Raw genomic sequence first — 14537 nt, forward strand, 5'->3', positions numbered from 1 at the left:
AGGGAAAGAAGTAGTCTGAGTTTTAGTGTTTTGAGCAGTGTCTTGGGAGACAACAGTGGAAAAGAAAAATGAGAGGCAGGTAATAATAATAGGTTCTGCTTATTGACTACTTGTACTGGGCACTGTGTGCTGAGCTGTTTATATCCATCATCTCATTTAATTTTCAGGTCAATCCTGAAATAGGAGTATGATGCCCCTTTATTTTCTTTCTTCTCACTCTTTTGTTTTTTTCTTTAGTATTATCCCCTTTTGGGAGGAGAACATCAGACCATGAGATAAAGGCTCTTATCCAAGGTCACAAATTTAGCCATTGGCAGAGTCAGGATTTAAGCTGAGATCTGCCTCACTCCTGAGCTGGTGTTTTTAGCAGTATCATGGTGTCTTTTGCTGAATATGTCTGGAAGGTAAAAACTGTCCCAGGAACATGAAATAATGACATTTGCTTTTTTTCTTTTTTTTAAATATTTATTTATTAGAGAGAGAGAAAGAGGGAGCAAGCAGGGGGAAGAGCAGAGGGAGAGGGAGAGAGAATCCCAGGCAGACTCTTCACTGAGCTTGGAGCCTGACACAGGGCTCAATCCCAGGACCCCAAGATCATGACCTAAGCCAAAATCAGGAGTTGGACGCTTAACCTACTGAGCCACCCAGGCATCCCAAAATTTGCTTTTTGTGTAGGTTTGGTAAGGTTGAATACCCAAAATTTGAGGAGATTGAGTGTTAGGAAGGATGGTGGATCAATTATCTAGAGCACTGCTATTCTGTAAAACTTTCTGAGATGATGGAGATGCTTTATATCTGTCCAATACAGTAACCACTATGTGGCTTTTTTTTTTTTTTTTTTAAGATTTTATTTACTTATTTGACAGAGAGAGAGAGAGCCAGCAAGAGAGGGAACACAAGCAGGGGGAGTGGGAGAGGCAGAAGCAGGCTTCCCAGCAGAGCAGGGAGCCGGATGTGGGGCTCGATCCCAGGACCCTGGGATCATGCTCTGAGCCAAAGGCAGACGCTTAACGACTGAGCCACCCAGGCGCCCCATTTTTTTGGTGTTTAAAAAATATTTAGTCCCCTTATGTGCTCATTTTAAAGCATTGTGACTCTTATAGCATCATTTTCAGTTGAGGGCACACTGTGTAAGAACATGCAGAACAGTAAATTTTAGAATAGAAAAGGAGTAGGGATTTTTGTTATTGGATTTATCTCTTTGATGCTAAATGTAAATAGATACCTGATAAAGCAAGGAGATTTATATAACCTAAGTGATTTCTGATGCATTCATTCAAAAAATATTTTTTGAGTTCCTGTTAAGTGTCAGGCCCTGTGTTAGGCAGTGGTAATACAATGATGAACAATACAGGCTAGGTTTATGTCCTCTTGGAGTTCATATTCTTGTTGAGGAGACATCAACAACACCAACAAACTCAGGTTTGTCAGGTTAATAAATGTTCTAGTTAGAGTTCATGATTGCAAAAAAAAAGAGACTGATTTCTAGTTATCTCAGGCAGAAGGCAGAAGAGGGATTTTCTGGAGGGTATTGAAGAACTCAGAATTACCAGGAAGGCTGGAAAACAAGGTAAGGCCCAGCAAAATGCTGCTGTGGGGTCATTGAGTAGATGTTACCACCTACTGGCCGGATACTTAGTGTCACCATTACTGCCCCCCAGCCCCAGAAGGTAATCCAACCTGCTGCTGGACTGTATTGCTCAGGACCATTTGCTGCCACTCGCTATATTCTCCACTGTGATTCTGCAACCATAAAAAAGGCTCAGCCAACCATGTGCTCTTGTGTTATTCCTCAACTATCAAAATCCAATTAGGAATATCTGGTTGATTATAAGAGAATAGAAAAGGGAATACCTGTACCCCTTGGCCTCCTTATGAGGAGGCAGGGCTGCCTCCATCAAATTAGAAATTTACTGAATTGCCAATATTACCCAAATTGCAAATGACTGCCATAAGAGAAAAGATAATTTAATTATTGCAAATTGTCTAAGTGTAATGAAAGAAACAAAAAGAGGACTGAGTTAAGCACTAATAGAAGGGAACCTTTAAATGGGAATAAATAGGGGCACAAATAAATAAATAAATAAATAAACAAACAAACAAAGAAACAAACCTGCCTTTGGCTCAGGTCATGATCCCAGGGTCCTGAGATTGAGTCCCTCGGGCTCCTTGCTCAGCAGGGAGCCTGCTTCTTCCTCTGCCTGCCACTCCCCTTGCTTGTGCGCTCTCGGTCTCTCTCTTTGACAAATAAATAAATAAAATCTTTAAAAATAAATAAATAAATAGGAATAAATGGGAAAGGCCTCCTTGAGCAAGAGATACTTATTTGAGAACAGGTTGATAAACTGTCCCAGTTTGCTGCCATTGAGGAGGCTCCTATGACCTGGGCCTTTCAGTACTAAAACTGGGAAAGTCCCAGACAAATTTGGATGAATTGGTCACTCTAGTTATGCAGGAACCATACATAACATGACTAGAGACAAGAGCATTCCATGAGGATGGAATATTGCAAAGATCCCAAGTTGAATAGATCTTGGTATATACAAGGAACTGAGAAGCCATTGTGAGGGAGGGGGAGAGTTGCCTGAGTGGGGACGGAAGAGGTAAGCAGGAGACAGATCATGCAGGGCCTTAGGGCTATGAGTGTGTGGATTTTATTCTAAGTGCATTGGGAAGCCAGTAGAGGATATTCAGCAGAGGAATAGTAGGACCTGGTTTGTTTTATGAAGACCACTCTTGTTGCTGGATAAAGAAGGTATTAGAGAGGCGCCTGGGTGGCTCAGCTGTTAAGCGTCTGCCTTCCGCGCAGGTCATGATCCCAGAGTCCTGGGATCTAGCCCTGTATCGGGCTCCTGGCTCGATGGGAAGCCTGCTTCTCCCTCTCACACTCCCCTTGCTTGTGTTCCCTCACTCGCTGTCACTCTCTGTCAAATAAATAAATAAAATCTTAAAGAAAAAAAAAAAAAAGAAGGCGGCAGGATCAGAGAAGATTAAGAGTTAGAAGGAGAGGGGAAGTTGGGAACAGGTAAGAGTAGGATAGGAAGCTATTGCAGTAGTCTCAGGGAGGGTTGGTCCTAGCCTGGACTAAGGTGGTGGCTACAGAGACAGAAATGGATGAATTCAGAAGGTATTTTGGATACAGAACAGTCAGGCTATAAAGAAAGGATAGAATCAAGGATGACTTTGGACATGTTAAGTTTGAAGTGTTTTTATTTCAAAGGGAAAACAGAAGCCATCAAAAGAAAACTAGCTTATTCTCTCACCAAATACAGCAACCTATCTGCTCTAATACCCATATAACTACCATCTCTCTTGATATACTGCAATGAAGTGTCCCTCCTGCTCTCTGAAGCTTGCCTCTGCACTTCCTCCTGTTCATTTACCCCTTCCTTCCTTCCTCCCTCCCTCCCTTCAGTAATGCTGGAGATACAGTAGCAAGCACAACAACACAGTAAAGTCTGTTCTCTTTTGGAGCTTACATTCTAGTCAGGAGGAAACATAAAGAAACAAAGACAGATGGTAAAATACTATGGTAAAAAAGTAGGTTAAAGAGAATAGGGAGTACCTGGATTGGGCTGGAGTAGAGTGGGAGTTGATATTTTTGATAGGTTGCATAGATCACAGAAGACCGTCACAGATGTTTGAGCAGACATCTGAAGCAGTGAGGGAGACAAACAGTTTTCGAAGGATGAATTTTTCTAGGCAGAAGAAAGATCAAATGTAGTGCTTCTGAAGTGGGGTTGTGCTTGGAATGTTCCTGGAACAGCAAGAAGGCCAGTGTGGCTGGAGCAAAGTGAGCAGGTGCACAGTGGTAGATGAGCCCAGAGAGTAGGTAGCAGAAGGACAGGTCATGTAGGGCCCTTAGGTCATTATGAAGATTTTGCAAAACCCCTGAGTCACATGGAAGCATCTCCTCTTGTCTGCTCCTGCAGTAATCTGCTCTCTTTTTCTCCATCCTGTATTATCAGTTTTCCCCTTTCTCCTAGATTAATACTTCTCCGATTCTTTGGTATCAGGACTCCTTGGCAATCTTAAAAATTACTGAGAACACTTTGCCTTGTACCTGATCTTATGGGAAAAGCATCCAGTTTTTCTCCATTGAGTGTGATGTTAGTTATGGGTTTCTTTTCTTTTCTTTTTTTCTTTTGAAGATTTTATTTATTTATTTGAGACAGAGAAAGAGAGAAATTGAGAGAGCGCAAGTAGGGAGAGGAGAAGGAAGAGGAAAAGAATCTCAAGAAGATGGGACACCTGGGTGGCTCAGTTGGTTAGGTGTCTGCCTTTGGCTCAGGTCACTATCCCAGAGTCCTGGGATCAAGTCCCACATTGGGCTCCTTAATCAGCCAGGAGCCTACTTCTCCCTCTGCCTGCCACTTCCCCTGCTTGTGCTCCCTCTCTCTCTGACAAATAAATAAATAAAAATCTTTAAAAAAAAAACCCACAAAAACAAAACAAAACAAACAAAAGAATCTCAAGCAGACTCTGTGTTAAGCAGGGAGCCCCACAGGGGACGTGATTTCACAATCCTGAGATCATGACCTGAGCTGAAACCAAGAGTCCAATGCTCAACCAACTGAGCCACCCAGGTGCCCCCTCTTTTTTTTTTTTTTTTTTTCCCCAAAGTAGGCCCCATACCCAGCATGGAGCCCAACGCGGAGCTCAAAGTCATAACCCTGAGATCAAAACCTGAGCTGAGATCGGGTCCGCTGCTTAACCAACTGAGCCACCCAGGCACCTCTAGTGATAGCTTCCTTGAGATGCCATTTGTTAGGCTGAAGAAGTTCCCTTCCATTCTCAGTTTGCTGAGAGATTTTAGCAGGAACAGATAACAGATTTTGTCAACTGATTTTTCTGCATCTATTGAGATGATCATGTGAGTTTTCTTTTTTAACCTATTAATATGGTTAATTACATTGGTCTTGGAATGTTAAAACAACCTTGCATTCCTGTGATAACCTTAGTTGATTATGATGTATTTTCCTTTTAATGTGTTGTTGGATTTGATTTACTGAAATTTTATTGAGGATTTTTGTATTTCTGTTCATGAGAGATACTGATCTTTAGTGTTTGGTTTTCCTTGTAATGTCTTTCATCATTTGGAAAGAATTCTCTCTTTTTAAATTTTCTGGAAGAATATGTGTAGAATTGGTGAGGTTTTTTGTTTTTTGTTCTTTTAATGTTCGGCTAAATTCACCAGTAAAGCCATCGGGACCTGGGTTTTTCTTTGTGGGAAATTTTTAAATTACTAGTTCAATCTCTACTTTTTATAGGTCTGGTCAGATTTTCTGTTCCTTCTTGAGTCAATTTTGGTGGTTTTTGTCTTTCAGGAATTTGCCCATTTAATCTGAGTTTTCTTATTCATTGGTATGTAGTTATTCATAGTATCCCCCATGATCCTTTTTATTTCTGAAAAATTGCTAGTAATGTTCCCTCTTTCGTTCCTAATTTTAGTAATTTGAGTCTTCTTTTTTTCTTGGTTAGTCTAGCTAAAAGTTTATCAATTTTGTTGCTCTTTTCCAAGAATCAGCTTTTGGTTCTGTTGTTTTCTCTTTTGTTTTTCTGTTCTTTACTTCTTCTTAAAATTTTTGCTCTAATCTTTACTTCCTTGATTCTGCTTGCTTTGGATTTAATTTCTTTTTTGATGGAAGTTTAGCTCATTGTCTTGAGATCATTCTCTTTTCTATTATGGGCCTTTATAGCTGTGAATTTTCACTTAAACACTACTTTGGCTTTATCCTTACGTGAATTTTGGTGTGCTGTGCCTTCATTTTTATTCATCCAAAAGTATTTTCTAATTTCCCTTGAGATCTTTGTTGACCCAGTGGGTTTTTAGGAGTGTGTTATTTAATTTCCATCTAACTGAATTTTCCAGATTTTTTTTTCTGTTATTAATTTCTGATGAATCCATTGTGGTCAGAAAACATACTTTGTATGACTTCCAGTAGTTTAAAATTTATTGAGGCTTATTTTATGACCTAGTGTGTAGGGTCTATCTTGGAGAATATTTCATGTGTATTTGAGAAGAATGTACATTCTATTGTTGATTACAGTGTTCTGTTGATGTCTGTTAGGTCTAGTTGGTTTATGGTATCGCTTCAGTTAGTTTTTGGGCTTTCTAAAAACAGTAGCATACCAGATGTGGCTATTACTGGCCTTGCTGTTCTCACCAGCGCCTTTGCATTTGTTGTTCCTTCAGCCTGGAACTTTCTTTCCCTAGGCAAAACAGGATCCCCCCCCCCCAATTTAGTCTCATTTCTCCACATATGTCATCTTATCAGAAAGGCCTTTCCTGACAAGCTTTCCAACCCAAATATGTTTCCTATCTCTTCATTCTTCTTTATTTTTTACATATAGAACATGCTGCTACATAAAGGAACATAATACATTATTCGTTTCTTCCACTCCCTTATTCACTGCTCTGTCATCTAGTAGGTGCTCAGAAATTGTTAAGCAAGTATGTGGATATGGACATCTGGAAATAAGATTGGAAGTTTTGATTGGAAATAGATATTTGAGAGTCATCTGTATAGAGGGAAAATTTGAACTGACAGGTAGAAAAAATGATGTAAGGCAAAAGTGAGGGAATAGAAAAGGGCCAGGACCTAACCCTGATGAATCCAACATCTATTAGAGGTTTGGTAGGTGAGGAGGCCCAACAAAAAAGATTGAGAAGGAACAACAAAGAGGTAGAAGCATCGTGGTTCTTTTAGTTTAGGGGTTGCCTGTACTAGCACTAAACTAAACTAGGAGGTGAAGCCAAGGAAGAAGGCAGTAGCCAGCTCGATGGAAGCCACTATGAAGTTCTTATGTCTAAAGAAGTGATTGTCAGATACGGTGAAATGAAGATTGTTGAGAACCTTGACAAGAGCAGTAGAGTGGTACAAACAGAAGCAAGTCTATGTGTGTTGAAGAGTATGTAGACCATAAGGAAATGGTGATGCCTCCTCAGTTTACAAAATAATGATTATTCATTTAGACCTTTTTATAAAATCTGCAGGTAGAATCAAGCTTAGCAAGTTTCCTTTTCTTCTTCCTGGCCTTTTAAATGCTTCAAACTCCCAGATTTTGAGAGCGTTCATTGATTCCTAAAAGAGGGAAAGTCTTTAATGGGTAGATGTTGAATGCAATCTAAGCCAGCTGGTCCTGGCCCCCCCCCCACTTCTGAGAACTGGGAAACATGACTCGCTAGACAAAACTGCGGTATCATCACTATCATCATCCCTTCATGACCAAACACGTATCCTCTTTGCAGTAAGTTGCCATTTGTTTTTATATAAATGTTTTGGAAAGGCTCTCTCAGAACAGTAGTGGCTGTTTCTATTTGTTAAAGTAGTTTTCTCTACTGGTACCTCATTGGTACATGATTTATTTTTGGATTCTTGCCTTTAGGCCATATGAAACCCAAAAAGATGTTTATCAGCTTTATTATCACCATGATAATAGCTACCAGAAACCTAAAGCACTGATGGAAGAGAATAGAAATTTGAGAAATAGACTTATGCATTTATGGTCAATTGATGATTAGACCAAGATACAAGACAATTAAATGGAGAAAACAGTCTTTTCAACAAATTGTGCTGGAGCAATTGAAAATCTATATGAAAAACAAAAACCTCAGTCCATGCCTCATACCTTATATAGAAATTAGTACAAAATGGACAATAGTCCTGAATATGAAATTTAAAACTATAAAACATCTGAAGAAAAAAAACATAAGATACAGGAGAAAAATTCTGTGACCTTGGGTTAAGTAAAAATTTCTTAGCTATAATACTAAAGAATGGAAATATTTCCCTTAGTAGCTAATTAATTCCAGACTCTTTACAGTGAGCCCTTAGAGGCACCTGGTTTGCTCAGTGGGTTGAGTGTCTGACTCTTGATTTTGGCTCAGATCGTGATTTCAGGGTAATAAAATCCAGCCCGGCATCGAGCCCTGCATCCGGCTCCACACTCAGTGGGGAGTCTGCTTGTGATTGTCTCTCTCCCTTTCCCTCTGACCCCCCCCCCGCTAAAATAATAAATAAATCTTTTAAAAAATAATAAAATAAAATACATTAATCCCTTAGCTTAATAATTTGGTGTGTTCTAGAGAGGCTGTTTTGGTTAAAAGAAACAGAGGTTGCACTAAGGCCATCAAATTTGAAATTCTGATCTGGCTTCTTCCTGCCTTCTCAGGGCAAAATTAAAGTTATATGAAGAGAAGTCTGTCAAGAAGTCTGGGTAGCCTGTTCCTCAATCTTTCACCACATCTCTTCTCCCAGTATAACTTTGGTTCATCCATGCATTCATCCTTGGCGTCATGGCCTTTACTGTATCTTTTGGCTTTTCCTTTTGAGTTTTGGCTTCTGTTGCTGCCTAATTATTTTGCCATTTTCTAAGTTAGATTCCTAGGAGAGGGAACCTAATTGGCCCAGATTATTTTTACATGTTCTAGGCTACTAAATGGATGTGTCAAGACAGCACCCTGGGCCAGTCAGTGGCTCTGGGTAGGTTGTGGGGACATAGGGAGTTGACTGGCAGGGATCCAAGGGGACAGGTAGGTGTAAAATACTGGTATGTGAAATGTGAACTGTAGCTGGTATCAGGAACAATGGAGTTTCCCTTAGATGGGACCATGGGTGTGACAAAAACTTTAATATAGTTATTATAAACTATTGATGTTTTTGTTTTATTCTCCCAGAAACCATTGGCCATCAACTTGTTTTCTAGTTATGGCTCTCTTATTATCTAGCCCCCCCCCCCACTCTTAATCAATCCATAGTAGTTAGTGAGGTGAGTGTATAAAGTAGGGACTTCTGGCTTTCATGTAGGGCAGTAGAAGGTACCTGGGAACAGAGAATAAGAATCTTGGATTAGTTGAAGGGGCTCTAGCTGGCTCAGTCAATAGAGCACGGGACTCTTGATCTCCGGGTCATGAGTTCAAGCCCCACGTTGGATGTAGAGATTACTAAAATTAAAAAAAAGAATCTTAGATTTGTTGAAAGTTGTTATCAGAGGTCATTTAATATATCTCCCTGCCTCTGGTTATAATACTCAAACCATGGCTTTCAAGGAGACAGTAGTCCATCTTCTTGCACTTTAGTCTCAGTTAGTAACTTCCAAGGCCAGTTCTTCATGGTATTTAATCCATTTTTCCCTGATGGACTTCATAATATCAATCCTATAATGGTCATCTTTATACTAGATTCTGGTGTTCCCTTTTCCCTTGCATCATGCTTATTCTGCTATTTTTCTTTCCATTAACAACCCACTTTATAAGAAAGCTGGGTTATTTTTTTCTCTCTCCCTCAAAGAAACTGCTACCTCAAAAAAGTGACACATACTCTTGCTGCTTAGTATTTTTTTACATAGGCTGACCTTTTTGGTTTGTCATCTTCAATTTCGTTGGGGTCCTTAAATCCTGATTGTCGGAGTCTTAGGATCCCGTAGAGAAACTGGGATTAGGTTTGTTTGGTTGGTTTTCACTTGACTGGAGGAACTGAGCTTGCATTTACTTTCTCCTACAAGATTTGGTACATATAAGATGGTCAGGTGGTGAATTTGGTTTGGCTAGATTTAATACATCTTGGGGAGATAGTACATCATGCACTCTAAGGAGAAAGATGTTAATGAGGAGGGGAAGAGTGGTTGCTTACCTGGGGTTTTGCCTATCAAACTTGAGTGTTGCTGGAAATCAATGGGGCAGCTTGCTAAACTGCAGATTTTAATTCAGTAGGTCTGGGGTGAGGCTCAACATCTAGGATTCTTCATTTCTAACAAGTTTGCAGGAGATGTTCATGCTGCTGGCCTGCAGACACACTTAGAGAAGTAAGAACATAAGGGGTTGATATTCCCATACAGGCATCTGCGAATAGAAGCTCCTTGTATCGCTCCCCTTCATTGCCAGAGAATTTGAACCGGCCAAGACTGAAGCAGGTGGTAAAATTCAAGGACAATCCAATACCAGATAAAGAAAAAAAGGAATATCGTTCTAGCCACAAAGAGCTCAGGAAGGTAAGAACTTTTTAAGATGAGAATCTATTTAATCCTCTATCTCATTGTGTTCTCTGCTTTTTTGGTATGAGGATTGCTTTAGGATATCTTGTCTTCTTTCTCATTACTTTTACTTTTATCTCCTTGTTCTTTATGTCTTTCTTGTTTTTTTTTACATCTGTACCCACATATAAAATATTTAACAATAAATATCTTTTATATTATACTTTTGGAAATGATGTTGGTGTACTGTCTTCCCAACCTTCTTTTATAAGATTTGAGAGGAAACAAGGAAACATGGAACGGTAAGAATATTTACTGCTGTTTTACCTGCATTCTGAGAGAAACAGCATCATGGAGCACACTGATTTGGTGACAGGCAACTTTTGAAAAATTTAGCTGTCATTCCCTACCCCTCCTTTAAAAAAAATCTAAATACTATTTTATAAAATCAGCATATGATAGTATAGAAATTATACATAAACAAAAGAGGCTGTTGTGAAATGACCATAATTCCATATACCAGAGATACTTATTGTCAACACTTGGTGTATGTTCTTCTAGACTCTGATGCAGGTTTTTTTCTTTTATTAAAGTAGTATTACAAAGTACAAATTTTCTCACTTTCTTAAGGATATCATGAACTTATTTTCATGTCAGTGAAATTAATCTACAACATAACTTTATTGCATAATAGTAATCTATAATGTGTGAAATATGATTTGTTTAACTAAGACTCTGTTATTTATTAGTACTCTTTCTCTATTATAAACTTGCTGGGGTATTCATTTTTACAGCCAAATCTTTGTGCATTTTTTTCCCCTAAAGTGTGTACATATGTTTAATATGTCTCCACTCCCTCCCTCTCCTGGTTTTTAAACCTTTAACATGAGAATTGGCGGTGGGGGGAATCTTGTCATCCTCAGGGCTTAGGTCTAAAGAAGACAGTCTCTCTGTGTGACATTAATATCACTCAGATGTTGGAGGAAGATTCTAACCAGGGCTCTCTGATTGGTGATTTTTCCAAGGTAGGTTTGGTTATTGTCATCTTATATTCCATTGAGTCATTTTGGATCTGAGTCTTTTTTTTCTTTGCTTGAAGAGGACACTAGGTATAATTTGCATCCTCACCAAGGACTATTTGATAAACTGGAGATGCTGTGGTGGTAGATTTAGACCCTAAGCCTTTACAGTGAGAAAGTATTTCTTATTCATTCTGGGAAAGTCCAGAGCAGTGGGGAATTAAGAGGCTTTTTACTTTTTTCCTTTTAAAAATATCTTGTAAAATTTTGTAAATAATACTTGGTCATTACATAAAAAGTAGAAAATGAAATATACCTCAAGTCTTATAAAAATATTATTGCTTTTAACATCTTGGTACATATTCCTCCAGCCTTTTTTCTGTGTATTTTCACAAACACACATGTACATACCCAAATACATTTTTTTGGTTTTTCAGAAAAAATGGTTTATACTATTTTGTGATTCACCGTTTTTTTCCCCGTCATTTAATGTATCAGGAACATCTTTTCCTGTCAATAAACAGTTCTGCTTCATCTTTTCATAATTTTTAATAGTATGGTATTTCATTTTTTTGACTGCCCATAATTTTTTTTAAAAATTTACATTTTTTATTTTTAAGTAATCTCCACACCCATTGTGGGGCTTGAACTCACAATCCCACAATCAAGAGTTGCATGCTGTACTGACTGAGGCTGCCAGGCACCCCTGCTCATAATTTCTTGTGGGATATTTATGTTTACAATTTTTCCTTATGAACTGTATAGGTGGGCATATTTGTAGATAAATCTAAAACTTTGTGTGAGTCCTTAATTCATTCCTTAGAATCGCTTCTTAGAAATGGAATTGCTGCATATGTGCATTATAGAGACCATTGATTCTTTTGAATGCATCTGGGGTTTTATTTTTTTATTTAATGTTTTTTTGTTTTATTTTTTTGAGAGAGAGATAGAGAGAGCAGTGGGTGGGGTGGTGGCAGAGGGAGAGGGAGAGAGAGAATCTTAAGCAGGCTACACACCCAGTGCAGAGCCCATCACAGGGCTCAATCTTACAACCCTGAGATCATGACCTGTGCTGAAATCGAGAGTCAAAAACTCAACCCAGGTGCCCCACACGTGGAGTCTTAAAGGTCATTTGGAAAGAAGGACAATATATGGGTCTTTGATCTCAAATTGGGGTACAGAAAACTTGCTGTTATTTCACTTCTTGGGTATTTCTAGGTATGTGTGCTACCAACCATGTCAGGGAGACACCAAGATCTGAAGTACATCACCCCAGAAACAGTAAGCAGATATCTGGAGATGGTAACTGGTTATATAAGCTACCATCTGGTCTGTTCTGTCCCTAAAATCCCCACTTCCATTGTATTTCACTGTGTTCAATCACAGAGTCTCCTCATTCAACCGAAGCTGTGTTAAAGAACTCTGATTTATCCCATTCTTTTGCCTTTGTTTTTAATTAAACAAATGATAGATAATTGTTGAGGAAGAAAGAAAGCAAGGAAAGAAGGGAGGGAAGGAAAAAAGTCAAAATCACTCAGTTTGGGCAAGCTTACATTCTGGTTTAGGTGTTACAAGCCCATTGACTCCTCTACCCATAATCTCACCACCAGAGATAACCACTAGTAATATTTTCTTTATGGCCTTCCAGATTTTATTCTGGAATATATTTGGTAAAAATAGGATCATAATGAACATGTGGTGTTGAAGTTAGCAAGACATTGTAAACATCTTTCTACCTCAGTAAAACAAATCTATATTATCCTTCTAATGACTATATAATATTCTATTATATTGGCATATATAATTTAACCAACTCCCTATTTTTGAATATTTAAGTTATTTGTAACTTTTTAAATTATTCGATAACTTAAACTAATATTTAAGTTATTTGATAACCTAAAATAATGACTAAGATGAATATTCTTGTGCCACATCTTTGCTTACTTTTCTGTTCACTAAAGATGTTGGGAAAGAAATTGCTGAGTCAAAGTGTAATTACATTTAAATTTACAAAGTTCGCTCCAGAAAGATTGAACCATTTACACTCCTACAAGTAGCTTAAGGATATCAACCCTTTCCTTCCGTATCTTTTTCTGAAGGACTTGCTTTCTTCCTTTACAATGGAACCATTTCCCATTTATTCTTGCAAAGTCAGAATCGCTCCCTGCTACCTGTGCTACTGCAGAAGTCCTTGGGTGTCTTCTGAGAGGCTGATTGCAGCCATGCCTACCTCCAGATGAATGCCTTGAATATGCTTTTCCCTGGTGTCTTGGCAATTCCAGCTATTTTGGTGCTCCAAAAAGACCATTTCGTATTTTATCCTCTTGAATGAGCAGTAGGGATCAACCATTGCCCCATTTCAAATATAGGGGACCTTTGGAGCCTGGGTATACAGTGGAATCCTGGTGACTAAAGGGAGTGCAAATCAGGAACTGTGTGATTGACTCTTGTCTCCCAGAGTGAAAGGGAATAGGGTGTTCAATCATCATTTCTGTGTAGGTGGCTGCCTTACTGTCAGGGAAGTTCCAGAGCCTGATTGAGAAGTTTTATATTATCGATTGCCGCTATCCATACGAGTACCTGGGAGGACACATCCAGGTGAGATTACACTGGGGACATTAGTGGGGAGGGCCTGGAGGTAGCTCTTTAATAGGAAGAGTCTATGGGCAAAGGTCCTATTAACCAGAACCAGGGCAGAGGTTCTACTTTTGGAGCACATTAAGGCTTCAAATCCTCATTCCTGTTCTAATTCTGTATACCTTGAGCAATTTACTTTCCCTGTCCCTTCTAGACCAATCTCCCTTTATTCTGTTGGAGCCAAGGGCTCCTACTTGGAAATAAAATATTAATCCAAGGACTGAGAAGCACTTTGCAGACACTCATAGACATTCTTCACAATGATTCCTACACATTAGGGTGGGTCAGATCTACATTTATTGAGTACCTTCTACATGCCAAGCTCTGTGCTAGACCTTGGGGATAGACACAGAGATATAATTAGATCTTATGCCCTGAAAATGCTTACATTCTTGACTTCCTGGCCCAAATATCCCGAGATGGTATCCCGGTTATTTTTAAGTGTAGGAACTATCCACAGGCCCTTAAGGAAATACTGAAATTTTTCTACAGGGAGCCTTAAACTTGTACAGTCAGGAAGAACTGTATAACTTCTTTCTGAAGAAGCCCATTGTCTCTCTGGACACCCAGAAAAGAATAATCATCGTGTTCCACTGTGAATTCTCCTCAGAGAGGGGTCCCCGAATGTGAGTGTCTACATGGGGTAGGGTGGGTGTTAGAAATGGACCTTGAATTGGTACTTAAAACCAGGGAACCTTCCCAGACCAGTTCAGACAGAGATTGGAATGAATGAATGCATTCTTTCCATTGTAGTTTAAAGGTTAGGGAGGTAGAAAGAAAGGTTTCTACAATTTAAAAGTTTGGAGCAGTGAAGGAAAAAGAATTGGGAATGAGGAGGAGAGAGAGTGACTGCTTGAATCTTGTTTTGCAAAGACAGTGAGATCTGGAGCACCTTTTTGGTTACCC

The 14537-nt window shown here is 39.0% G+C and overlaps 1 protein-coding gene across 1 annotated transcript in view; it reads left to right on the plus strand.

Annotated features, from left to right (window-relative positions):
* CDC25C (cell division cycle 25C) overlaps positions 1-14537 on the plus strand; it is a 28323-nt gene that overhangs the window by 12487 nt on the left and 1299 nt on the right. Inside the window, exons 9-13 of the mRNA XM_008691551.2 lie at positions 9841-9993; positions 10899-11000; positions 12213-12275; positions 13494-13592; positions 14124-14257. Of these exons, the coding sequence (XP_008689773.1) occupies positions 9841-9993; positions 10899-11000; positions 12213-12275; positions 13494-13592; positions 14124-14257 (551 nt within the window). The remainder of the gene's footprint in view (positions 1-9840; positions 9994-10898; positions 11001-12212; positions 12276-13493; positions 13593-14123; positions 14258-14537) is intronic.

The sequence above is a fragment of the Ursus maritimus genome, unplaced genomic scaffold (assembly GCF_017311325.1).
Source record: "Ursus maritimus isolate PB19 unplaced genomic scaffold, ASM1731132v1 scaffold_5, whole genome shotgun sequence".
Lineage (NCBI taxonomy): Eukaryota > Metazoa > Chordata > Mammalia > Carnivora > Ursidae > Ursus > Ursus maritimus.